Source organism: Myotis yumanensis, unplaced genomic scaffold (genome assembly GCF_028538775.1).
Source record: "Myotis yumanensis isolate MYYU_CA2020_CCGP unplaced genomic scaffold, mMyoYum1.0.hap1 SCAF_5, whole genome shotgun sequence".
NCBI classification, from domain to species: domain Eukaryota; kingdom Metazoa; phylum Chordata; class Mammalia; order Chiroptera; family Vespertilionidae; genus Myotis; species Myotis yumanensis.
The window spans coordinates 76,155,010-76,181,284 of NW_027223756.1; the positions used below are offsets into that span (position 1 = coordinate 76,155,010).

The window sequence follows — 26,275 nt, forward strand, 5'->3', positions numbered from 1 at the left end:
TCCTTATATGCAGAAGGCGGGGGGGAGGGGCGACTGAGGAATGAGACCAGCGGCACTGACCCCACTTTGCCCCTCCCCACATAACACATTCTCACTTGAGGGGCCCTAAGTCAACCAGCAAGGCTCTCGCAGCCTTTAAAAACAGCCTTTTATTATGGAAATCTTCAAACCCAAAGAAAGGAAGGAGGCTGGCACGGGAACGCCCCTTCTCCGCGTCCCGCCGGTAATGGTTACCGCCCCGCCGGGTGCTCTGGAAAGAGGAGAAACCCAAGGCCAAGGTCGCGTGCAGAGGTTCAGGCCCCGTGGCTGGGCTCGGTGACCTTGAGCGCGTCCTGCCGTTTCGTGGGCCTTGGTCTCCCCTTCTGAGAAGATATCTGAGCGGGTCTCTCAGGTCTCAGGCAGCGTGACCTTGGGCTGTCCCCGACGCGCGGCCTCAGTTTCCCGGCGCGGACGCGGGCGGAGGCGGGACTCCCGCCCCTGCCCAGCCCCTGCGAACCAGGCTCCACCCCACGCGGCTCCGCCCCGCCTCGCCCCCGCCTCCCCCCCTCCCTCGGGCTCAGGCCAGCGGCGGCGGCGGCGGCTCCGCTCCGCACTGCCCGGCGCCGCCTCGCCATGGACGCGCGCGGGGGCGGCGGGCGGCCTGGGGAAAGCCCGGGCGCGACCCCCGCGCCGGGGCCGCCGCCGCCGCTGCCGCCCGCGCCCCCCCAACAGCAGCCGGCGCCACCGCCGCCGCCCGCGCCCCCTCCTGGCCCCGGGCCCGCGCCCCTCCAGCAGCCGCCCCGTACTGAGGCGGCGCCCCCGGAGGCGGCGGACGAGAGCGGCCCTCGGGCCCGGCTCCGCAGCCGCGACAGCTCGTGCGGCCGCCCGGGCACCCCGGGCGCGGCAAGCACGGCCAAGGGCAGCCCAAACGGCGAGTGCGGGCGCGGCGAGCCGCAGTGCAGCCCCGCGGGGCCGGAGGGCCTGGCGCGGGGGCCCAAGGTGTCGTTCTCATGCCGTGGGGCAGCTGCGGGGCCCGCGTCGGGCCCGGCTCCGGGGCCGGGCCCGGCGGACGAGGCGGGCAGCGAGGAGGCGGGCCCGGCAGGGGAGCCGCGCGGCAGCCAGGCCAGCTTCATGCAGCGCCAGTTCGGCGCGCTCCTGCAGCCGGGCGTCAACAAGTTCTCGCTGCGGATGTTCGGCAGCCAGAAGGCTGTGGAACGCGAGCAAGAGCGCGTCAAGTCGGCGGGGGCCTGGATCATCCACCCGTACAGCGACTTCAGGTACCGCCACCGGGAGGGGCGGGCAGGCGCGGAGGGGTCCCAGCGAGCGGAAGCGGCGGGGCTGTCCTTGGAGCGTCTCGGGGAGGGCGGGGCGCTCGCCCCGCGGTTGACCTCGGGGCCCCTCGGTGACCTCGGGGCCCCTCGGTGACCTCGGGCGCGCCCAGGACCCGCCTGGAATGACCTGGGCACGCGAGGCTCCGCCCTTGGAGGGGCACTGGGAGGTGCGCGCAGACTCCTGCCCTAACCCTGGCGCTCCCCCTCCCACGCACCCACACATCCCCAGCCCTGCCCGGAGGGCGCACGTCACGGCCGCAGAACTAGGGTCTGAGCGCGGAGGGACGGAGAGGACGAATAGAGGGGAACGTGAGCGCCAGGGAGGCGGCAGAGCGGAAGGAAGGAGGAAGTGCGCCCTGGAAGGACGCGCCTTGGAAAGACTAGCAGAGAAAGGGTTAAGCGGCCATGGCCAGCTACACGATTTCCACCTGCGCTTCACATCCCTGGGAGGTGCGTCCCGTCCCGAGCCTGGGAATTGCGCGAGGAGGGGGCGCTGAGCATCCCGGGGTCTCCCGCCGGGTCTTCTCTGAGCCGCTCAGCCTCTGGGTGGTATGCACATGTGTCAATGGGTGTGTAGATGTTATGGATAAAACCGGTTGATTGATGCGTGGAAAGGCTCAGAGCGAGGTTAGGCGCAGGGTCACCACCGTGCCCCCGCACTACCCCTTCTGCAGCCAAGAGGAAGCCTAGGGCCACCCAACAAGACCTATATTATTGCGGTTCTTGTTCCTGGGCTTGCGCTCTGTGGGCTGCGAGCATGGACACTGCAGACCGTGTGTGTGATCACGAGCATGTGACTGTGGGAGGCGGGGGTCCTGGGGGCTTGGGCTGAGTAATGGGAGGAGCGTGTTCCTAGGTGTGTGTCTGTGTGGTGGGGGGAAATGGAGGTATGTGTGCGTGTGCCAGGGTGGGTGTGCACCGGTGGGCAGTGTTTGTGAGTTGTTTGCACGGTGTGAGTGAAGTTTTGTGTTCGCGAGTGGGGTCCATGTGGGACGCCTCCAGGCTTCCCAGCCCGGCTCTCAGGGCGGGCGCGATTTCAGCACCACGGACAGCATCCCAGCCGCGGCTCCCAGCCCGCCAGAACTCCTCACCCAGAGGTTCTCCATCTCCCCGCCATGTCTCCACTTGACAACTGGGGAAGCCCAGGGGCACACAAATCTGGGACAAGGCTGGAAGAAAGCCTGGGATTTCAACTCCTCAGCCCTCAGACCTTCCCTGGGAGGTGAATATAGCCTTAACCAGTGGCTTGAGTTTTGAGAGAGGCTGTGGAGGGGTGAGGGGTAGGGAGTGGGGGGGCCTCGGGGCAGTCCAGATGGTATGCATCTGGATGGTCTTGACCTGCATGAGGCTCAGCATTCCTTTGTAGATGGTACAGGCTTGGAGAGCTTGGGTCTCAGCTGTGAAGGGTCATGTTCCAGTCTATGAAAAGGGGGAGCTAGTGCCAGCTGGCTGAGACAGTGGGCTGAGGACATGGTAGGCAGGGGGAGATGGCTGAGAAAGTAACCATCCCCTCATTCCCTCCAGCACTTAGGTGGTCCTAGGCTTCCTCTTCTTCGCAGAAGGGGTAGTGTGGGGCGTGGGTGAGGGGTGCTGGGGGGAGCAGTTGGGCTCCCCATCCTGTGTCCCTTGTGCACAGTCGCCTGTGGGATCCTGGGCAGGCCATGAGGTCTGGGCTGGTTAGATAATTGTAAAATAGGATGAGCAAGTGAGGGGTGGCCTGTAGTTGGGACTAGGGGAGCCACAGTCAAATTGAAAAACTTAGGCTGCTGCCAAGTTGGGGTGCAGCAGGACCTCTACAACCCCCATGCTTTCAGAACTGTGCCACATCTAGAACCTCTGATTCAACATGGAGACAGACTCCAAGCACATGACCAAAACAATGCTTCCCGAGCCCCTCCTGGGCCAGGTGTTGTAGGAGCACCTTAGGAATATTGATTCAGTCCTCACATCAGCTGTGAGGTGGTGCTGCAGCTACCTGCATTTTACATATGAGAAAGGTGGGGCACAGAGAGGTAAAGTCACTTGCCCAAAGCCACACAGCTAGTCAAGGGCAGATCAGGTATTTACACCTAGGCAGGCTGGCCCCATCCATGTTCTTGACTACCGGCCAAGAAGACATGGAAGGAAAAGGCATTCTGGGGATTGATCAAGATATTGGGAGCACCTGGATGTGTTGCTAAGTGGTTAGAGCGTTGTCCCTCGAGAGGAAGGGCTGCAAGTTCAATTCCTGGTCATGGCACGTACCTGGGTTGCAGATTTGATCCCAGCCTGGTCAGGCGAGTGTGGGAGGCAACCAATGTGTCTCTCTCACTTCCATGTTTATCTCTATCGCTATCATCTCGATCTCGATCTCCCTCCCTTCCACTCTCTAAAAATCAATGGAAAATCCTCGGGTGAGGATTAACAAAACAAAAACAAACAGTTCACAGGGCAGGGGGGAGGGGCCTTTTTGGATCCACTTTTCCACTTTGGCTTCCTTGTGTCCTCAAACCCCGAAGATGCAGATACCAGTTCCAGTGGTGTCCCTGTCTGCACACCATTCCTGATTTTAAATGGAAATTGGGGTGGTGAGGTGGACGTTCCCTCCTGAGCAGCCCCCAGGGTCCCACCTCGGGCCACAGAGTCTCCACTTCCTTGAGCTATGACTTCTCTGCTTGCCAGTGGAGCCTGTCCCTGCACACTGGCCTGGCACTTGGCTGGCACCGAGAACAGGACAATGACTGTTTGGTACTGGAAGAGCCCTGGCTGTGCCTCATTCTGTGCGGGCTGCATGGCGTGTGCAGGGAGGAGGGCATGTACAGAGGCCTGTGGGAGGGACGCATCTCAGCCAGGACGGTACTGTGGAGGGTGTCTTCTGCAAGCCCCCGTCATCTATGACTGGTCTCGAGTCCTTTCTGGAACTCCCTGCTCAGTTTCCCCAAATGTGAGATGGTGGTGGAATGAGCAAAAGGGGGTGTCTGGCTTTCACAGCTATGCCAGCATCACGCCAGGCCTCAAATCTCACACGGTTCTCCTCTCCTTCCTGTGGAATGATAGCCTTTGTACAAGCTGGTCCCCCTGTCACACACGTCCTCGCCCCAGTGCTTCTGGTTTCCAGCTTCCATTTACAAGCCCCTTCCCCCAGGATCCCATTCAGCATGTGCACCTGCTGTTCCCACCCGCGGTGTGCCTGCTGCCTTTTCACTTGGGGTTGTCTACTTGCCCATCAGTCCCCCACCATGCGCATGAGGGTCTATAGAGATCCCTGTCACAGTAGGTGCCCACGACATCTCTGAACCCCCTGAGAGGCATGCTTGGGTGCTGGGCAGGTTGAGGGGAGCTCTCACCTGGGGGTGGAGTCCTCATCTCCCAGAGAGAGTTTAGGCAAGTGGCTTCCTTGCTGCCTTTCATCTGTTCTTAAGTCTGTAAGTGCCTCTGAGATCTGACTTGAGTCTTTCCTATTGCTGTTGATTTTCAGTATAATGTTCCTGAACTGCCTATTGCTGGGAGGCCTGGTATGGGAGGAAAGAGATGAGTTGGTCCCTTTCCTGGCCCTCAGAGCGGTTTCTACAAAGCCAGGATCTGCGGATGCTGACTTGTTTTTGTGTCATGTCCTCTGCGGTCCCCCAGACTGGGGTAGCAGGGGAGGCTGACTTGAAGAAACTTACAGGACTGGACACCCTGTCCCCCCGCCCCCAGATGGCCCGGAGGATCAGCTGGAGATCAGGATGGGGGGCTCCCTGCAAATCCCTACACTTTTCTCATAGGCATAAACCCCACTTTATCCAGAGTGGGTGGGCCCAAGGGCCAAGGGCGAGGGTTTCCCTGGCTCCAGACCCAACATGAAGCCCTTGGAGTTGGGAGCAGTGAAAAAACCCATTTCCCAGGTGGGAGGATTGAGGCCCGGCCCACCCCGCATCTGGGAGGAAGTTAACTCCATGATCCTTGTAAAGGGGTCAGGGCTGGAGTTAACCGAAGCCTCTCTCATCACTCCAGAGGCTTCCTGCTAGAATTTCAAATCTCTGGTCCCTGAATTCCCTGCTTTAAACTCTCACCTCCCCAGGCCTTCTCAAGGGGATGCTTGGGGGTTTGGAGGGAGGAGCTTCCTCAGCCGCTCGCTTGCTTAGGCCAGACCCTGCCACACTTCCCCCGTCAGTAAACCCACTTCAAATCCACAAGCACAAGTTATCTCATCTCCTGTCGAATGCCATCCTCTGCCCATTTCCTGGCCTCTGGCTGCCAGCAGAGGCGTCGCACGGTACACGTAAGTCCATCTTTCCCTCACTTAAAGCCTCCCTGGCCCAAACTCCCAAGGCCCTTAAAGCCACCATCTGTCCCCTCCCATCATCTCCTCTCACCTCCTTTACTCCCCTCTGCTCCAGCCCCAGGCCACCCAGCCAGCCTTGAAAGGGGAACTCACTGCAGCCACAGGACCTTTGCACTTCCTGCTCCCTCTGCCATGGTGCAGCGCCTCCCACACTCAACCAAGGGCTCCTTCTCCATAATCCGTTCAAATGCCGCTTGCTGCAAGAAGTCCTCCCAGACCACCCTGGCTAAAGTGGTCCCTCTGAAGCACCCCTTTTATTTATCTGTTTGTATGGAATACCTGTCTCCCCCGCCTGAGTTTGGGCCTTGAGGGAGGGCCAGGTCTGTCTGGTCACTGTGTGTCCTCGTGGCCGGGCACACCTTCAACCCCACAGTCCACCCTGTCTTGGGATAAGCTGGGAATCCAGCATCTTCCCTGGCAGGAGTATCCCTTTCCTAATCCCTGACACTCGCCTCTCTTATAGCTCTACATCCGAGGGCTCAGGCCCCTAATCCTCCGTCCCGCTCTCCCTTAATCACAGACCTGGCCCCTAATCCCTCAGATTTGCCAGATATGTAATTCCCACGGTTCTGGATTCTCGCATCCTGGAGGGAGGGAGCCGGCTGCCTTGTTCACCATGTCCCCCACCAGTGGCTGTGGGGGCCTCAACCCAGTTCCTGCTGGGAAGTCTGGCTGTGTGGGTCCTGTCACTTAGCACCGGCCATGCCTCAGATTGTCTGTCTGAGCCAAGAGAATAGCTGGGCAGCTGCTAGAGGAGAATTGAGCTCATGGTGGTGGCAGCCAGCAGGGCCCCACTGAGGTCACCAGCCTGTGTGGGTGCTCCTGGGAGAGGTTGCAGGCCCTCTCCCATCTATAGGGTGCAGGGGCTGAGGGGCCTGGGCCTGGGGCCAGGGGTCATTGCTGATGAGCCTTCCCCTCCCTGTCCTCTCTGGCCTGCTTTTCTCTATGTGAACTGGCCAGTCCGTCCACTGCCCTCCTGGAAGGAGCAGCCAGGATATGGGTGCTTCCACAGAAGCAAGGGCCCCACTGTTATTTGTTAGGGGACATTTTAAAATACAGGACTTAACTGTGGTCATTGGAGGTTCTGGGTAACTGAGGGCTGACCATGCATCAGCTCCTGCTTGGCTGCCTGACAGTACCCCAGTGGTCCCTGTGCCCTGGTGGTACCTGGGGTGCCCGATGAGGAAAGGGCTGCTGGGATTGGGCGGATGAGGCATTGGGGCTCAGAGAAGGAGAGTGATTAGCCCCTGGCTGCACGGTTCAGGGGGTGGGCAGGGTGCTGGGGCACATACCCTGGGTTCCTCTACCTTCCACCCAGTTCCTTTACCCCCAGTCTCAGTTTCCCCTTGGGGGGGACCAGGCTGGCTGGAGAGGACAAGGGACAAGCCCCACGCCAACTTGGGGGCATCCAGTCGGAGCAGGTGAGATGCCCTGTGCATGGTACCAGGTCGTCCTGCCCATCAGCCCCTCTTCAGTGCCTGCCTTGTGCTCCAGCACCTTAAAAGCCCAGGGGACACCACGCAGAATGGGAAGACAGTGCACAGCATGTGATCGGGCTGAGGCTCAGAGCCTGTGGGCAGAGTTCCAGACAGCGGGACAGTAGACAGAGGACAGGCCCTGGGGGTGGCAGTTCTGGGTTCCAATGCCTTGCCCCAATTCCCTGGCTGTGGCACCTCTCTCGTCTGTCAGTGGGGAAGTGTGGTGCCTGTCCCTACCTCCCCCACCCCAAGAATAAAAGGGGAGAATGTCTGGAGAGTCACATGTCAAGGATGCCCTCATGCTCTGTGGCCATTTAGATAGTTTCTAGGCCCCCTGGTGGTTTCTAGGGCCCCCTGGCCTTCTGTTACTCTTTCTTGCTTGCTCTGTAACAGGGTGTATGCCCCAAAATGGGGGTAGAAATTCTCATTTCAGAGAGGGTGGGGATGGGATTAGGAGCTCTATAGTGGATGCTCTGGGTATTGGGAGTCGAGACTAGAAGGAGCAAGCAGGTGGGGCCCCTCAATCCCATTGGATGTTGAGGCCTTGGGGTCTCAAGGATGAGTAGGTGCCTCAGATGGGGGGCCTGAGCCCCACACCTTGTCTAGATTCAGGTGAAAAAAGGTCTGGAATTTCTAGTAATCATTTGATTTTGCCCTTAACACCCACCCCCAGATCAAGTCAGCCCTTCGGTTCCCTCCAGGTCTTCATCCCACCCCAGATGGGTTTGTCCAGGGCTCTCCCATAGGGCCGGTGCCCTCCCATCATGGCCAGAGCACCCACCACCATTGCGAGAAGGTTCCATCACATGTGGGCGGGCAGGTCCCTGGGAGGACCCTCAAAAGCTGCCACGCCCTGGGCTCCTCCGGGATGAATAGAAGAGACTGAGGTTCCCAAGGACTGGGAGGACTTGCCCAAGGTCACACCTGCCAGTGGGCAAAAGTGGGTGTCGGCCAGCTCTGGCCACTGCGACCCAGTGTTAGATGTTGGGTCTCTTCCAGCCTTTGGCTCTCCCAGGCTGAGCTATCGTGAATATGTTGGTGCAAATAACTTTTTAATTTTTTTCTCTTCCTCTTGGACAGTTTCCTTGGGATCAGTTCCCTGGAGTGGAACACCAGCCGGTAGGCGTGGTGTTAATAGCTCTCATAGCGCCATCAGAAAGGAGCCAATTTACAGCAGCTACCAAAATAGGGAGCTCACTGCAGCCAAGCCAGTGCTGGGCTTACGGCTTTTTATTTACGTGTGCTCGTTGGGGAGAGTCCCTCCAGCCACTGAGAACCTCAGTCTCTTCTTCTGTCCATCCGGGAGGAGCCCAGGGAGTTGCAGGCTTTGAGGGTCTTTCCGGGCAATGCCCCACCTACATGTGACAGCGCCTTCCCTCAGTGAACGTGGGGTCTCCAGCCATGATGGGGCGAGTGCTGGTCCTACAGGAGAGCCCCGCACAAACCCACTTGGGGATTGAAGATCCCGAGACACCTGAGAGGCCGACATGATGGGGGGGGAGGTGCCTTTCCCTCCACATTAAAGGCAAAATCAAATAATTGTCTGTTCAAAATTCGAGACCCTCCTTGCCTGAATCTAGACAGCAGGTGTGGGCTCAGACCCTTGATCTGGGGCAGCTGCTCATCACTGAGACCCCAGGCTTCGTGGTTGTTTGTTTTTTATAATGTTAACATATGTATATATACATATAACATAAAATTTGGCATTTACTCATTTGAAAGTGTACAATTGAGTGGCATTAAGTACACTCACAATGTGTCGTGCACTCCTCATCCCATCCATGTCCAGAACATTTTCATTTTCCAAAACAGAAACTCCCTATGCTCCTCCTCACTCCTGGCAACCGTGAACCTACTTCCTGTCTCCATGGATTTGCCTGTGCCGGACATTTCACATCATTGGAATCACACGCCGAGTGGCCTTCTATGTCTGCTTCTCTCACTGAGCATTGTTTTTCAAAGTTTACACGTGTTGTAGTGTCCGTGCTTCATTCCTTTTCGTAGCCAAGTAACATCCCTGTATGTGGGTGGACCACAATCATCAGTGATGGACATACGGGCTGTTTTCACCTTTTTGGGGTGATGAATCGTGATGCTGTGAACATGTGAGCACAGTACCTGTTTGAGTCTCTTCTTCCAATCTTTAAAAAATATATGTGTGTGTGTGTATGTGTGTGTGTGTGTATTTCAGAGAGGAAGGGAGAGGGAGAGGGAGAGAGAGATAGAAACCTCAATGATGAGAGAGAATCAGTGATTGGCTGCCTCCTGCACGCCCCACACTGGGGATCGAGCCTGCAACCCCGACATGTGTCCTCACTGGGAATTGAACCGTGACCTCCTGGTTCATAGGTCGACGCTCAACCACTGAGCCACCCCAGCCGGGCCCTTCTTTCAATGTTAAGGTGGAATTGCTGCATCGGATGGTGACTCAGTTTAACTTTTTGAGGAACTGGCAGTTCTCCCTCCGAGTGGTTTTGATTCACATTTGCTTGATTGCTGCGGGGCCGGCAGTTTGTCCGTGTGGCCTTTTGCTGTGTCTGTCTGTCCGCATGACCACTTTATTCAGGACCCCGTGCTGGGCCAGCTGTAGCTGTTCCTTGAGTGGATGGGCCCTGCTCTGAGAGCTCTCCGGGTGGAATTTAGGAATTGACCTCGGGGTCTTGTATTTGGGAATGGAAACAACCCACCATCCCTTTTCCGGGCGCATTTATCGCACCAAACGTCCCAGCAGTTGCCAAGTCCTGTTGCTCAGCTTCCTCCCACAGTCTCAGCCCTTTGCCCTGGCCCCACCTGGTCTCTGCCACCTTCCCCAGCTGGACCGGCACCCCTGCTGCCTCCCTGTCTGCGGCACTCGGGGTACTTCCTGCAATGGAAATACAAGAACCTGGACGCCCACCTGCTGGTGCTGGTGTCCTGGATCCCCAGGTCAAGCTGACATGTCCAGCTCCCACCCTGCACTCTCCGACCCCGGGCGCCCTCACTGAACCTGCCCTCATGCTCCTCCTTGCACTGCCACCACCACCCCCTCCCCACCACCCTGGCCTCGCTCTGCTTAGCTCCCTCTCCTTTCTTGTCCCTTGGACTCCACCCTTATGCCAGGCACATTGGGTGTTTTGGTCAAAGGAAAGTTTTAGTCAAGTTTTGAGCGATCTCTTTCTTAGGCTTTGTGAGGTCTGGAGCTTCTTCAGGGAGGGAAGGTCAGAACTGAGCCAGCGAGAGGGCCTCGGGCTGGGGGAGCCAGCGGGCTGTGGGGTTCTGTAAGGGGTTCATTCTGCCCTGTGAGAGGAGGCATCCCCTCCAGGAGGTCCCCCGCCTGGAGACAGTCCACACTAGCTGCACTGGCGCCACAGTCTCGGATTTGCTGGAGGAGGAGGAATCTGGGCTGGTCTCGAAGGCGCAGGGGCACAGTGCGGAGGGCAGGCCTCCAGAGCGCACGGCGTGGGCCGGGGCTCCGGGGCTGACGCCTCGCCTCTCCGCAGGTTCTACTGGGACTTCACCATGCTGCTGTTCATGGTGGGCAACCTCATCATCATCCCGGTGGGCATCACCTTCTTCAAGGACGAGACCACGGCCCCGTGGATCGTGTTCAACGTGGTCTCGGACACGTTCTTCCTCATGGACCTGGTGCTGAACTTCCGCACGGGCATCGTGATCGAGGACAACACGGAGATCATCCTGGACCCTGAGAAGATCAAGAAGAAGTACCTGCGCACGTGGTTCGTGGTGGACTTTGTGTCCTCCATCCCCGTGGACTATATCTTCCTCATCGTGGAGAAAGGCATCGACTCCGAGGTCTACAAGACGGCGCGCGCCCTGCGCATCGTGCGCTTCACCAAAATCCTCAGCCTGCTGCGGCTGCTGCGCCTGTCGCGACTCATCCGCTACATCCACCAGTGGGAGGAGGTGAGGGCGCTGTGGGCGGGGCCATTGCTGCAGGGGCGGGGTTCCAGGCACAGCAGAGGGCGGGGGTGGGGTCACAAAGGCTGCAGTGAAGGGCCTGCGCTGTACTGGCACCACAGTCTCGGATTTGCTGGAGGTGGAGAGATCTGGGCTGGTCTCGGGGATAGGACTTGGGCCTGGTGTGGGGCTCGGTGGGGTCCCAGGGGCCCCTGCAGGGCGGAGCCACGGGCTGTGGTCACAGGGAACACAGCGCGGACTCTTGACACGTCTGCGCCCCTTTCCTTCATTCTGCCCTGTAAGAGGATGAATCCACAGCTCCGTTTGGCAGTGGGGAAACTGAGGCCCAGGGAAGTGAAGTCATGTCCCTGTCGCCCAAGTCAGGCCCTCCCATGCCCAGTGATGTCACCCCCAGTTTCCAAGGCAGCGACAGGCTCCGAGGGGGGAAGTGGGCAGGGACAGGGTAGCTGGAAGGGGCAGTGGTCCTGCCTACACGCTCTCAGGACATTTCACTAACCAGAAAGGTAGCAGGGCCTCCTGGGAGTGTGGGATGCTGGGAGGGGATTTGGGTCCTGCGGGGCGGTGTGGGGGTGCTCCTTTCTACCTCACTGCGTCCCCGCCCCAGATTTTCCACATGACCTACGACCTGGCGAGCGCAGTCATGCGCATCTGCAACCTCATCAGCATGATGCTGCTGCTGTGCCACTGGGACGGCTGCCTGCAGTTCCTGGTGCCCATGCTGCAGGACTTCCCCCGCAACTGCTGGGTGTCAATCAACGGCATGGTGGTAAGCGCCCCGCCCTGGGCCACGCCCACCCGGAACTGGGGACCCAAAATAGCGCCCCTTTGGGACCAGGGACAGGCAGCTCCTTGATCATTCCAGTGACTATAACAACTTTTGTCACCCAGACATAATATCTGCTTACTGCCCCCCGCCCCATTGAGTCTACTTTCTAATGTACATCATTTATTCAAAAGACAAAAAAAAAAGAAATGGGAATGTGGTATCATGGGCCGTCCTATATAATAAAAGGCTAATATGCAAATTGACCAAACGGCAGAACAACAGGTCACTATGATGTGCACTGACCACCAGGGGGCAGACGCTCAATGCAGGAGCTGCCCCCTGGTGGTCAGTGTGCTCCCACAGGGGGAGCGCTGCTCAGCCAGAAGCCAGGCTCAAGGCTGGCAAGTGTGGTGGCGGTGGCAGGAGCCTCTCCCGCCTCCGTGGCAGTCGGACATCCCCTGAGGGCTCCCAGACTGCAAGAGGCCCAGGCTGGGCTGAGGGACCCCCACCCCCCCACCCCAGTGCATGAATTTTGTGCTCCGGGCCACTAGTAAAATATAACAATCCATGGAGAGACTCAGTCACCAATTGCTGCCCAGCTGAGATGCCCATGTTGAAAAGCACGAGTCTCCAGTGCTCTTTAGCACCACAAGGAGCCTTTCTCCCCCCCCCCCCCCCCCCCCCCCCCGGAGTGCTGAGCCGCTGGCACTGGTGGGGTGGGGCTGGGCAGGAGTGGGAGGAGGGATGGGGGCGTTGATGGGTGAGAGACAGCAGAGGGAGCATCCTGAGGCGCGCACCCAGCGCCTGGCACAGCTGCCTGGCTGAGGCAGCTCATTGTCTGGCCGGACACCCGGGCATGCTGTCCTGTTTCCTGAATGGGCCCCACTGCCCCCTCCCACAGCCGGGTTAACTGAGGACGGGGGCGGGGGGGGGGGTGAGCATCCTCCTGGCCCTGCCAGATGCCTCCACCCTCCTGGCCCTCTGATCGGATTCAGGTGTCCCCAGCTCACCGTCCACGGGGTCCCTGAACTTTCACATCCTCTGACCCATTCTAAGCAGAGGCTGCAAAGGGGGATGGGGGGGGGGGGGATCCTGAGCACCCAGGGCCAGACTCTGGCCCCCCTGATCCTCAGTTTCTCCGGGAGTGAAGTGAGGAAGCAGCTCCAGACCTGCTCCTGGTGCTGACTCACTGTGACACGCACACACGTCACATCACCTGCCTGAGTCTAGTTTCTTAGTTGTCTCTGGACATGGGAAGCTCACCACCTTGGCTGCCTGGGGGAGGACAGGCAGCTGGGGCCCGGGGGCCAAGGAGCTCCCTGGGGCTGTGAGCACCTGCCCACTGTCCACCTGTGTGTGACCTGCAGAATCACTCGTGGAGCGAGCTCTACTCCTTTGCGCTCTTCAAGGCCATGAGCCACATGCTCTGCATTGGGTACGGTCGGCAGGCACCTGAGAGCATGACGGACATCTGGCTGACAATGCTGAGTATGATCGTGGGTGCCACCTGCTACGCTATGTTCATCGGACACGCCACAGCCCTCATCCAGTCACTGGACTCCTCGAGGCGCCAGTACCAGGAGAAGGTCTGGGGGGCCCACCCCACTATTCCTCCAGCTCCTTGTGGGGGGTGTGGGGGCCCTAGAGGGAAGTCTGGAGACCGGAAGGGACATATGCCGAGGAGGGTGGTGGAAGTTAGGGGGTCCAAACAGGGCAGGGCCAGCCCATGAGGCGTCAGGGAGCTCTCTGGGAGCAGGGAACACGGGGGGGGGGGGGGGGGGCTCTCTCGGAGGTGAAATTCTGGCGTTTCGGCTGGCTGGGGGGAGGCTATGGCAGGGAAGGCACTGAGCCAGGGTCCAAGAGGACTGGGGTCACTTGAGTACATGCTGGTCAGCCAGGTCTGTGGGGGAGGTCACTGGGGGATCAAATATGTTCAGCCACTTGGACCTGGCCTCAGGGTTGGGGAGCCTCCATGCGATTAGTCCAAGGGCCCAGGGACTGGAAACGCTGAGGGAGAGCAGGTGCTGGCCCCGTAGAACAGCCCTTTCTGGAGTATGGCCTTGATGGCTACCCTGTGCCTCAGTTTCTCTAAGGGCCAAGGGTGAGCTTGGCCCCCACCCCATTGCTGCTCCTATCTATCCTGCACTGCTGCCAGATGGCTGACCCTGGCTGGGCAGCTGTGAGCACCCCCAGCAGTGCCAGTCGGGTTAGCCGGGTCAGCTGGGCCCAGTGCCAGGTGCCCTGGCTGTCCGGAAGCCACGGCCTCACACCCAAACATGAGCTGGTGCTGCCACCCGCCCACCATCACGGGTTCTGCTGAGCTCAGGGCAGCTGTGGCTGGGTGGGGCCGGAGTGGAAATGGAGCTGGGGCACCCCTGGGGGTGCCATCCTGGGGACAGCAGGGCCTGGCACCTCTGCCACATCCCCTGGGTTTATAGAAAGATCCTGGGGGGGAGCACCAGGGCCATAGGCAGAGTTGGGGGTCTCTGGAATGGGGGACCAGCATCTTGGGGGCCTGGGGTCAAGCTGTCAGGGATAGGACACAAGGAGTAACTTCCGTTAGCATAAGCATAACCCAAGTATTGCACGGGATCCACTTACAAGAAACATTTTTGCTGTTGATCTGAAACTCTGATGTAACTGGGTGTCCTGTGCTTGTTGTGGTTGTAGTTAAACTTGGGGGCCCCATTTAGGCTGAGGCAGGGGTTCCCCGAACAGCAGCCACTGACCTCGGCCCCTCATGCCGCCCCTACAGTACAAGCAGGTGGAGCAGTACATGTCCTTCCACAAGCTGCCTGCGGACTTCCGACAGAAAATCCACGACTACTATGAGCACCGCTACCAGGGCAAGATGTTCGACGAGGACAGCATCCTGGGAGAGCTCAACGGGCCCCTGCGAGAGGTGAGGCGGGGCCACAGGACCCTCGGGGTTGGGTAAGGTTTGAGACTCCCCTGCTATCCGGCTCCCAGGCCCAGCTGCAATATGAAGGACTCAAGCTAGACTTGTACACACACCAATGTCCCTCCCTGAGCCTCTGCCTCCTGCACTCCCATGATGCCCCAGCCACCCTGGGTCCCTAACCCTAACCCTAAGCCCATACTACTTACCTTGTTTGGGGCTGTGTTAGACAGAGGGAGAAGGCAGAGGAAGGAAGGCTGGAGCCAGTCAGCTTAGGCGGGTTGTGGAGTCAATTCCAGCTCTGCCCCTCAGCCTGTGTGACACTGGGCAAGATTCCTGGGGCAGCCATGAGGGATGACCACCCACTGGACAGCTTAAAACAACAGGAATTTAGTGTCTCAGATTCTGGAGATCAGAAGTCTGAGATCCAGGTGTCACAGGGCTGTTTCACTGCGGAGCCTCCAGCCAGGGTCCTTTCTGCCTCTTCCTGCTTCTGGTGTAGCCAGCAGTCATGGGTGACCCTGGGCTTAGGGTTGTATCACCCCGATCTCCACCTCCGCTTCCTGTGTGTGTGTCTGTCCTCTTCTTATAAGGGTGCCCGTCCTTCAGGGCCCACCTACTCCAGTGTGACCTCATCTTAACTAATGACAACTGCAAAGACCCTATTTCAACATAAGGTCACATTCCCAGGGACCCGGGGTTCAGGACTTCAACGAACCTTCTGGGGAGACATGATTCAACCCACAGCACTCACCAAGCAGCTACCGAGCGAGTCTGTGAGCCCGGCACTGTGCCCTCAGGGAGGTCCAGAGGGAGGAGCTTTGGGAAGGATGGGGTCACAGAGGGGAGAAGGAGGTGACATCTTCTTGAGGCGTTGTGACCCTGTGGGTATCCCAGGTGGAGGGCACAGCTAGGAAAAGGTCTTGAGGAGGGAAGATGTTTTTTTCTAATGCTTGTATAGTTTCACTCATTGTTATTTTTTAATCTTTATTGTTGAGACTATTACAGATGTCCCTCTTTCCCCCCCCATTGCCCCCCTCCACCTGCTTCCTGCCCCACCCCCAGCCTTCACCACCCTATTGTCTGTGTCCATAGCTAATGCATATATGCATATAAGATCTTTGGTTAATCTCTTCCCATCCCCCTCCCCCCTTCCCTCTGAGATTCATCAATCTGTTCCATGTTTCCATGCCGCTGATTCTATTTTATTCACCAGTTTATTTTGTTCATTAGATTTCTTGTTCATTTGATTTTTAGATTCAGTTGTTGATAGATATGTATTTATTGCCATTTTACTGTTCGAATTTTTTATCTTTTTTCTTTTTCTTCTTAAAGAATACCCTTCAGCATTTCATTAATACTGGTTTGGTGGTGATGAACTCCTTTAGCTTTTTCTTGTCTGTGAAGCTCTTTATCTGACCTTCTAAATGATAGCTTTGCTAGGTAGAATAATCTTAGTTGTAGGTCCTTGCTATTCATCACTTTGAATACTTATTGTCACTCCCTCTGGCCTGCAGAGTTTCTATTGAGAAATCAGCTGACAGTCGTATGGGTGTTCCCTTGTAGGTAACTAACTGCTTTTCTCTTGATGCTTTTTTCTTTTCAATATATTTTTATTGATCTCAGAGAGGAAGGAAGAGGGAGAGAGAGATAGAAACATCCATGATGAGAGAAATCATAGATCGGCTGCCTCCTGCATGTCCCCCACCGGGGATCAAGCCCACAACCTGGGCATGCGCCCTTGACTGGAATCGAACCTGGGACCTGCAGGCTGATGCTCTCTCCACTGAGCCAAGCCGGCCAGGGCTCTCTTGCTGCTTTTAAGACTTTCTCTTTGTCTTTAACCCTTGGCATTTTAATTATGATGTGTCTTGGTGTGGGCCTCTTTGAGTTCCTCTTGTTTGGGACTCTGTGCTTCCTGGACTTAGAAGTCTATTTCTCTCACGAGATAAGGGGTTTTCTGTCATTATTTCTTCAAATAGGTTTTCAACATCTTGCTCTCTCTCTCCTTTTTATGGCACCCACATAATGCAAATGTTGATACACTTGAAGTTGTCCCAGAGGTTCCTTACACTATCGTCATATTTTTAAATTCTTTTTTCTTTTTGCTCTTTTTTAAAAAAAATATATTTTATTGATTTCTTACAGAGAGGAAGGGAGAGAGAGAGAGAGTCAGAAACATCGATGAGAGAGAAACATCGATCAGCTGCCTCCTGCACACTCCCTACTGGGTATATGCCCGCAACCAAGGTACATGCCCTTGACTGGAATCGAACCTGGGACCCTTGAGTCCACAGGCCGACGCTCTATCCACTGAGCCAAACCGGTTAGGCAGTGGTTCTCAACCTTCTGGCCCTTTAAATACAGTTCCTCATGTTGTGACCCAACCATAAAATTATTTTCGTTGCTACTTCATAACTGTAATGTTGCTACTGTTATGAATCATAATGTAAATATCTGATATGCAGGATGGTCTTAGGCAACCCCTGTGAAAGGGTTGTTCGACTGCCAAAGGGGTCGAGGCCCACAGGTTGAGAACCCTGGATTAGGGCTTTGCTTTCTGATTGGATGTTTTTTGCTTCCTCATATTTCAAATTGTTTATTTGATTCTTGGAGTTCTGCCCTACTGTTGAATCCCTGTAAATTATTCTTTTATTTTTTTAATTATTTTATTTATTTTTAAAAAATATTTTTATTTCAGAGAAGAAGGGAGAGGGAGAGAGAGAGATAGAAACATCAATGAAGACAGATAATCACTGATTGGCTGCTTCCTGCATGTCCCCTACTGGGGATCGAGCCCACAACCCAGGCATGTGCTCTTGACTGGAATCGAACTTGGGACCCTTCAGTCCGCAGGCCGACCCTCTATCCACTGAACCAAATCAGCTAGGGCTGTAAATTATTCTTTATTTCAGTCAGTGTATGCTTAATTTCTGACTGGTCCTTTTTCATATCTTTGACATTCTCACTAAGATCCTTGAAAGTCTCACTAAGTCCCTTGAAGCTCTCATGAAGAGCCTTGAGTAACCTTATAACTATGATTTTAAACTCTATATCCAGTAGTTTGCTTTCTCCATTTCTTTCATTTGTGACATGTTTCTTTGTCTCCGCATTTTGGCTGCTTCCCTGTGTTTGTTTCTGTGTATTAGGTAGAGCTGCTATGTCTCCTTGAGTTGACAGAGTGGCCTTGTGTAGTAGGTGTCCTGTAGGGCCCAGTGGCTCAGCCTCCCCAGTCACCGGAGTTGGGTACTCTAGGTGCACCCCTGTGTGGGCTGCAAAGTCTTGTAGTTGATCCTTGATCGCTGCTGATGTCACTGGGAGGAACTGACCTCCAGGCCAATTGGCTGTGAGCACCAGCTGTGACTACAGTGGGAGAGCTGCTGTGCAGGAAACCCCCTATGAAGCAGGTCTTGCTTCAGTGGGGCTTTGGTGCTCACTGAGTCTGCCCCTTGAGTGTGTTGTGTGTTGCTTGTGGGTGTGTAGAGTTGTAATCTGGTATGGTCTGACTGGCTCTAGAGCAGTGGTTCTCAACCTTGGCTGCACATTAGAATCACCTGGGAATCTTTTTAAAATCCTGATTTCTGGGCCTCATCCTCCGGAAATTCTGTTGTTTTTTTTTGTTACTAATGTTGTGACCCCACCCCATAACAAAGAAACAGATTTTCCGGAGGATGAGGCCCAGAAATCAGGATTTTAAAAAGGTTCCCAGGTGATTCTAATGTGCAGCCAAGGTTGAGAACCACTGCTCTAGAGTCTCCAGGGAGGTGCAAAGTCAGCCACTGCCTGGGGCCACCAGGCAGGAGCTACAGAGAAATCTGCAGATGCCTGCTATTTGTATTGGGCTAGGAAGTGCCCAGGCAAGACCTAGCTGTGAAGCAAAGCAGGCTGGTGCTAGTGCCGGGTCTTTGGCCTTTTATTGATAAGTTTGGGGCATGCTGACCCCAGCTGCAGCTTATTTGAGAGGTTTTAACAAAGTCTGAAGCCTGAGCCAGGACAGGCCGTTCATATGGAAAAGCTGCTGCAAACAGCTTGGCTGGGGAGGGTTCTCAGGGAATCACCAGGTGGAGCAAACAGTGTGCTCTAGACCGGCGTTCACCAACCTTTCGGACCTCACGGGCCACCAGTGTTCCACCGACTGCCGACCACCAGTTGGCGACCACTGCCTAGGCTGACTGAGACTCAGCTATGGCGCCTGCCAGTCAGCCCTGCGACAGGGGAGGTCTGAGCACAGGAAACAATCCCCATCTGGGAGAGAGCGGCCCGAGTTCCTGCCTCAATGCCAGACAATCCAGTTCTTCCTGGTATGTTTCTGGGTCCCCCAACACCTCCTGGCGCTGGAGCTCAGAGGGATAGAGTTCAACTAAGTTTGTGCACTGGCTCTTTAAGAGGGGCACCTGGGTCTCCAGCAGCCTCCCCTGTCACTGAGCCCCAATCCCCACTGGTTGTTACAGCCCAAGGTTACTGGGACTTTTCTTATGGGGTCTGGTGTGGGGCCGGGCCCTTTGCTCCTCACAGGCAGCCTCTGCAGGGACGATGTCCCTCCCGACTGAGAAAAGCGGTCCACGTGGGGTGTCGGGCCCTCTCGTTCTGCCCTCCTTCCCTCCTACCAGTCTCAGTGTGCTTTCTTCTCTACTCCTCTAGTTGTAAGACTTCATTCAGCCAGCTTCCAAGGTGGTTCTGAATGATGGTTGTTCTGTACTTCAGTGTAATTGTGATGTGGTTGTGGGAGGCCACAAGTACCAGTGTTTTCCTACGCCACCACCTTCATTCTCCTCATTTATTTTTTTATTCCCATTTCCCATCCCCACCCCTCCGGCAACCATTAACTTGTTCTCAATATCTGTAGTTCTGTTTCTATTTTGTTTTGTTTATTCATTTATTTTTTATTTATTTTTTAGATTCCATATGCAAGTGAAGCAATACAGTATTTGTCTGTATTGACTTATTTCACTTAGCATAATACCCATAATAACCATAGACATACATGTCCATTCATGTTGCAAATGGCAAGATTTCATTCTTTATATATATATTTAAAATTGATTTTAGCCCTAGCTGGTTTGGCTCAGTGGGTAGAGCGTCGGACTGTGGACTGAAGGGTCCCAGGTTGGATTCCAGTCAAGGGCACATGCCCGGATTGTGGGCTCCATCCCCAGTAGGGGGTGTGCAGGAGACAGCTGATCAATGATTCTCTCTCATCCTTGATGTTTCCCTCTCCCTCTCCCTCTCTGAAGTCAATAATATATATATATACACACACACACACACACACACACACACACACACACTAATAAAAGAGTAATATGCTAATTAGACCAGATCAACCAGACATCTTCCGGACGTCTGAATTTCTTCTGGACAAAGCCACGGGGCAGGGGCCGAAGCAGAGGCGGTTAGGGGAGATCAGGCCGGCAGGGGAGCAAGCAGTTAGGGGTGATCAGGCCAGCAGGGGAGTAAGCAGTTAGGGAGCGATCAGGTCGGCGCCGGGGAGCAAGCAGTTTGGGAGCAATCAGGCTGGCAGGGGAGGGCAGTTGGGGACGATCAGGCAGGCAGGCAGGCAAGTGGTTAGGAGCCAGCGGTCCGGATTGTGAGAGGGATCCCAGATTGGAGAGGGTGCAGGCCGGGCTGAGGGACACCCCCTCCTCCATGCACAAATTGTTGTGCACCAGGCCTCTAGTTTTAATATAAAAAACATTAAAAAATAAGTAAAATAAAATTGATGTTAGAGAGAGGAAGGAAGAGAGAGAGAGAAAAAAACATCAATTGGTGACCTCCTGCATGCGCTCTGACCGGGAATTGAACCTGCAACTTGGCTGTGTGCCCTGACTGGGAATCAAACCTGCCACCTTTTGATGTACAAGATGATGGCTCCAACTGAGCCACACTGGCCAGGGCTCATTCTTTTATTTTATTTTAAATATATTTTTATTGATTACAGAGAGGAAGGAAGAGGGAGAGAGAGAAACATCAGTAATGAGAATCATTGATCGGCTGCCTCCTGCACACCCGCTACTGGGGATCGAACCTACAACCCAGGTATTGTGCCCTGACCAGGAGTCAAACCATGATCTCCTGGTTCATAGGTCAATGCTCAATTGCTGAGCCACGCCAGCCGGGGCTCATTATATTATTTATTTATTTATTTTAAAATATATTTTATTGACTTTTTACAGAGAGGAATAGAGTTAGAAACATTGATCAGCTGCCTCCTGCACACCGCCTACTGGGGATGTGCCCGCAACCAAGGTACATGCCCTTGACCGGAATCGAACCTGGGACCCTTCAGTCTGCAGGCCAATGCTCTATCCACTGAGCCAAACTGGTTAGGACTCATTCTTTTTTTTTTTTTTGCCGAGTAATATTCCATTGTATATGTAGGGTGTCCCCCCAAAATGTATACACACTTTAATAGCTGATAGCTCAATTGATGTTTCTTTTCAGATTTAACCTATTGGAATTAATAATTATTCAAAGAGTGTATACATTTTTGGTACAACCTGTATATACCGTTTCTTTTAAAAAATATATATTTTTTTATTGATTTCAGAGAGGAAGGAAGAGGGAAAGATAGAAACATCAATGATGAGAGAGTGTCATTGATCAGCTGCCTCCTGCACATCCCACACTGGAGATCAAGCCCGAAACCCGGGCATATGCCCTGACTGGGAATCCAACTGTGACCTCCTGGTTCATAGGTCAACCACTGAGCCACACTGGCTGGGCTACTTTTTTTTATCCATTCCTCTATGAATGAACACCTAGGTTGTTTCTATATTTTGGTTATTGTAAATAATGATGAAATAAACATAGAGGTGCATATGCCTTTTCAAATTGGTATTTGTTTTTTTTTTTTTGGATAAATACCCAGAAGTGGGATTGCTGGGTCATATGGAAACTCTATTTTTAATTATTTGAGGAACCTCCATACTATTTTCCACAGTGGCTGCACCAATCTGCAGTTTCACCAACAGGCACAGGGTCCCCTTTCTCCACATCCTCACCAACACTTACCCTTTGTGTCTTTTTTATAATAGCCATTGTGACACATGTGAGGTGATATATCTCATTGTGGCTTTAATTTACATTTCTCTGATGATTAGTGGCATTGAACTTCTTCATGTCCGTCAGCCTTCATGTACGTCCTCTTTGGAGAAATGTCTATTCAGGTCTTCTGCCCATCTTTTAACTGGATTGTTTTTTCTGGCGTTAAGTTGCATAGATTCCTTATATATTTGTTTTGTTTTGTCTTGTTTTTGTTTCTTTTTCTGTTTATTTTCCCTTGTATATTTTGGGATATCAATACCTTATCAGATGTATCATTGGTGAATACCTTGTCACCTCCAATAGGTTGTATTTTCATTTTGTGGTTTTCTTCAGTGTGCAAAAACTTTAGTTTGCTGTAGTTCCATTTGTTTTTCTTTTGTTTTCCTTATCCAAGGAGACATACCCAGAAGGATTGCTTAGGCCCTGGCCGATGTGCTCAGTGGTTAGAGCATCAGCCTGCATACTGAAGTGTCTCAGATTTGATTCCCGCTCAAGGGCACATACCTGGATTATGGGTTCACTTCCCACCCCTGGTTGGAGCATGTGCAAGAGGCAACCAATTGATGTGTTTCTCTCTCTCTCTCTCCCTCTCCCTCCCTCCCTCCTTTCCACTCTCTCCCTGAAAAGTAATGGAAAAAATATCCTCAGGCCCAGCCGTTGTGGCTCAGTGGTTGAGCGTTGACTCAAATCAAGAGGTCACAAGTTCGATTCACTGTCAAGGGCACATGCTCTGGTTGTGGCCTTGATCCCCAGTAGGGGGCGAGCAGGAGGCAGCCAATCTATGTTTCTCTCTCATCGATGTTTCTATCCTTTTCCCTTCCTCTCTCCCTAAAATCAATAAAAAACATATTTAAAATTAAATAAATAAAATATTTAAAAAGAAAAAATATCCTTGGGTGAGAATTAACAACAAAAGATTGCTAAAACCCATGTCAAAGAGTGTACTGTTTTCCCCTAGTAATTTTTTGGTTTCAGGTCTTATGTTTAAGTAATCTCAGTTCATTTTTGTATATACTGTAAGATAGTGATCCAATTTTTTTTATTACTTATTATTTAAATCCTCACCTGAGGATATTTTTCCATGATTTTTAGAGAGAGTAGAAGAGAGAGGAAAAGACAGAGAGAAAAATTGATGTGAGAGGAACACATTGATTGGTTGCCTCCTGCATGCGCCTGACCAGGGTCCGGCCGGGGGAGAAGTCTGCAACCAAGGTACGTGCCCTTGACCAGAACTGAACTCAGGACCCTTTGGTCTGCAGGCTGACGCTTTATCCACTGAGCCAATGGGCCAGGGCAGAAAGTGATCCAAATTTAATTATTTTTTCATTTATCTGCCCAGTTTTCTCAATACCACCTATTGAAGAACCTGTCTTTATCCCATTATATATCCCTTTTCTTCTTTATCCTACATTAATTGGTCATATAAGCAAGGATTTCTCAGCTCTCTATTTTCTTCCATTGATCTACTAGTATATGTCTGTTTTTATGCCACTACCATGCTATTTTTTAAAAAATTAAATGTATTGGGGTAACATTGGTTAACAATTACATAAATTTCAGGTGAACAACTTTATTATATACATCTATACTAGAGGCCTAGTGCACGAATTTGTGCACCAGTGGGGTCCCTCGGCCTGGCCTGTGGGATCGGGCTGAAACCAGCTCTCCAACATCCCCTGGGGGTCCCAAATTGCGAGAGGGCACAGGCCAGGCCGAGGGACCCCACTGGTGCACGATCAGGTCCCTAACACGGGAGGTTAGCCAGCCGGGAAGGGACAGCAGGAGGGCTCCAGGGCATGTCCGGCCCATCTCACTCAGTCCTAATTGGCCAGACCCCAGCAGCAGGCTAACCTACTGGTCTGAGGGCCTGCCCCCTGGTAGTCAATGCACGTCATAGCAACTGGTTGACGGTCTGCCCCCTAGTGGTCAGTGCACATCATAGTGAGTGGTTGAGCGCCCTTAGCATATCATTAGCATCTTATGCTTTGAACGGACAACCGGACTACAGGTCACTTAGCATATTAGGCTTTTATTATGTAGTCTACTAGAGGCCTGGTGCACGAAATTCGTGCACAGGTAGGGTCCCTAGGCCTGGTCAGCGATCAGGGCCTCCCGGCTGCTGGCTGGGGTCTTCCTTTCGGCTACCAACTGGGGCCTCCCTTCCCCCCCGCTGCCGGTTGCCAACCAGGGCCTTCCTTCGTTCCACATTCCCCCCTGGTGGTCAGTGCATGTCACAGCGAGTGAGCGAACTCTTGGTCTCCCAGTCGAACTCCCGATGAGACAATTTGCATATTAGCCTTTTATATATAGAGACTAGAGGCCCGGTGCACAAAAATTTGTGCACTCGGGGGGGAGGGGGTCCCCCAGCCCGGCCTGTACCCTCTCACAGTCTGGGACCCCTCGGGAGATAACGACCTGCTGGCTTAGGCCTGCTCCTGGGTGGCAGAGGGCAGGCCCAATCCCTGGGTGCAGCCCCTGGTCAGGATCAGAGCAGGGCCGATTGGGGAGTTGGGGCGCTGCCCCGTCATGCACAGAGCAGGGCGGATCGGGAGGTTGCAATGCCACCCTCAGTCACGCTCAGGATAGACTGATTGGGGGGTTGGGGCACCGCCCCCTGTCACACTCAAGGCAGGGTCAATGGGGAGGTTGCGGTGCCACCCCCTGTCACGCACAGAGCAGGGCCGATCAGGGGGTTGGGGCGCTGCCCCCTGTCACTCACAGAGCAGGGCCAATCAGGGGGTTGGGGTGCCGCCCCCTGTCACTCACAGAGCAGGGTCCATCAGGGGGTTGAGGAGCTCCCACCTGCCATGCACAGAGTAGGGCCGATAGGGGAGCTGGGACACCGCCCCCTGTCACACACAGAGCAGGGCGGATCAAGGGGTTGGGGCACCGCCCCCTGTCACACACAGAGCAGGGCGGATCAGGGGTTGCGGCGCTGCACCCTGTCACACTCAGGGCAGGGCCAATGGGGAGGTTATGGCTCTACCCTGTCACACACAGAGCAAGGCCCGTGGAGGGGGATTGGGGTGCCACCCTCTATCACCCACAGAACAGGGCCGATCAGGGGGTTGGGGCGCCACCACTGTCACACTCAGGGCAGGGCCGATGGAGAGGTTATGGTTCTACCCTGTCACACACACAGCAGGGTCGATCAGGGGGTTGGTACGCCGCACCCTGTCACACACAGAGCCGCAGGGCGATCAGGGGATTGGGGAGCTCCCCCCCTATCAGGCACAGAGCAGGGCTGATCAGGAGGTTTGGGCACTGCCCCCTGTCACGCTGACCCCAGTGCCGGGAGCCTCGCTGCTCCGCTGATCCCGGTGCCGGGAGGCATATTACCCTTTTACTATATAGGATAGAGGCCTGGTGCATGGGTAGGAGCCGGCTGGTTTGCCCTGAAGGGTGTCCTGGATCAGGGTGGGGGTCCGCACTGGGGTGCCTGGCCAGGCTGGCTGAGGGGCTGAGGGCTGTTTTCCCGCTGCCAGTTGACTAAAAGCTCCCAACCGCTCCTTGTTTTCTTTTTTCTTTTTTTTAATTCTGGGCCAGCTTTAGCTCTGAGGCCTCGCTGCTGAAAACATGGATACAATGTTGCGGTCCCGGGCTGACTGAAAGCCAGTTTTGTTTAGCTTCTTATTTGCAACATAGTAATAGTTGCTTAGAGTTGCAGTTGAGGGTCGGGGAACTTTGGAGTCTGCAGTCACGGGAGCAAGCAAGTCTCCCTGCTCCCTTCAGTGCATGGCTGCCGGCCGCCATCTTGGCTGACAGTTAATTTGCATAAGGATACGTTGATTAGCCAATGGGAAGGGTAGCGGTCGTATGCCAATTACCATGTTTCTCTTTTATTGGTGTAGATTGTGTGCTCACCACCTGAAGCCTAGTCTCCCACCACCACCATATATTTTAGCCTCTTTGTCCTCCCCCACCTCTTCCCTTCTGGTAACCACCTTCCTGTTGTCTGTATCAATTACTTTGTTTTATTTGTTCATTTGTTGCTTTTTATTTTATATCCAACATGAATAAAATCATATGGTTCTTATGCTTTTCCATCTGACATATCTCACTTAGCAAGATACTCTCAAGATCTATCCATGTTGTTGCAAATGGCCATTCTTCATCCTTTTTATGGCCAAGTAGTATTCCATACCACCTCTTTATCCAGTCACCCATCAAAGGACACTTAGGCTGTTGCCATATATTGGCCACAGTCAACAGAGAGATACATATATTCTCATGACTAAATGCTTCCAAAATGTTTGGGTAGCCCTAGCTGGTTTGGCTCAGTGGATAGAGCATTGGCCTGCAGCCTGAAAGGTCCCAGGTTCGATTCTGGTCAAGGGCACATGCCCAGGTTGCGGGCTCAATCCCCAGTGGGGGGCATGCAATGATTCTCTCTCATCATTGATGTTTCTATTTCTCTCTCCCTCTCCCTTCCTGATTAAAAAAAATTTTTTTTTAAGTTATAAAAAAAATTTGGGGGAGGGGGGTAAATACCTAGGAGGATCGCTGGATCATGTGGTAGCTCTATTCTTTTTGAAAAATAGGTATTTTTATTGC

General features: G+C 54.2%; 1 protein-coding gene across 1 annotated transcript in view; it reads left to right on the top strand.

Moving 5' to 3' along the window:
* The first annotated feature begins 612 nt into the window (after positions 1 to 612).
* Positions 613 to 26,275, top strand: part of HCN2 (hyperpolarization activated cyclic nucleotide gated potassium and sodium channel 2) — a 31,218-nt gene continuing 5,555 nt past the window's right edge. The window contains exons 1-5 of the mRNA XM_070415555.1: positions 613 to 1,256; positions 10,574 to 10,997; positions 11,617 to 11,778; positions 13,146 to 13,364; positions 14,534 to 14,680. Coding sequence (XP_070271656.1) covers positions 613 to 1,256; positions 10,574 to 10,997; positions 11,617 to 11,778; positions 13,146 to 13,364; positions 14,534 to 14,680 — 1,596 coding nt within the window. The remainder of the gene's footprint in view (positions 1,257 to 10,573; positions 10,998 to 11,616; positions 11,779 to 13,145; positions 13,365 to 14,533; positions 14,681 to 26,275) is intronic.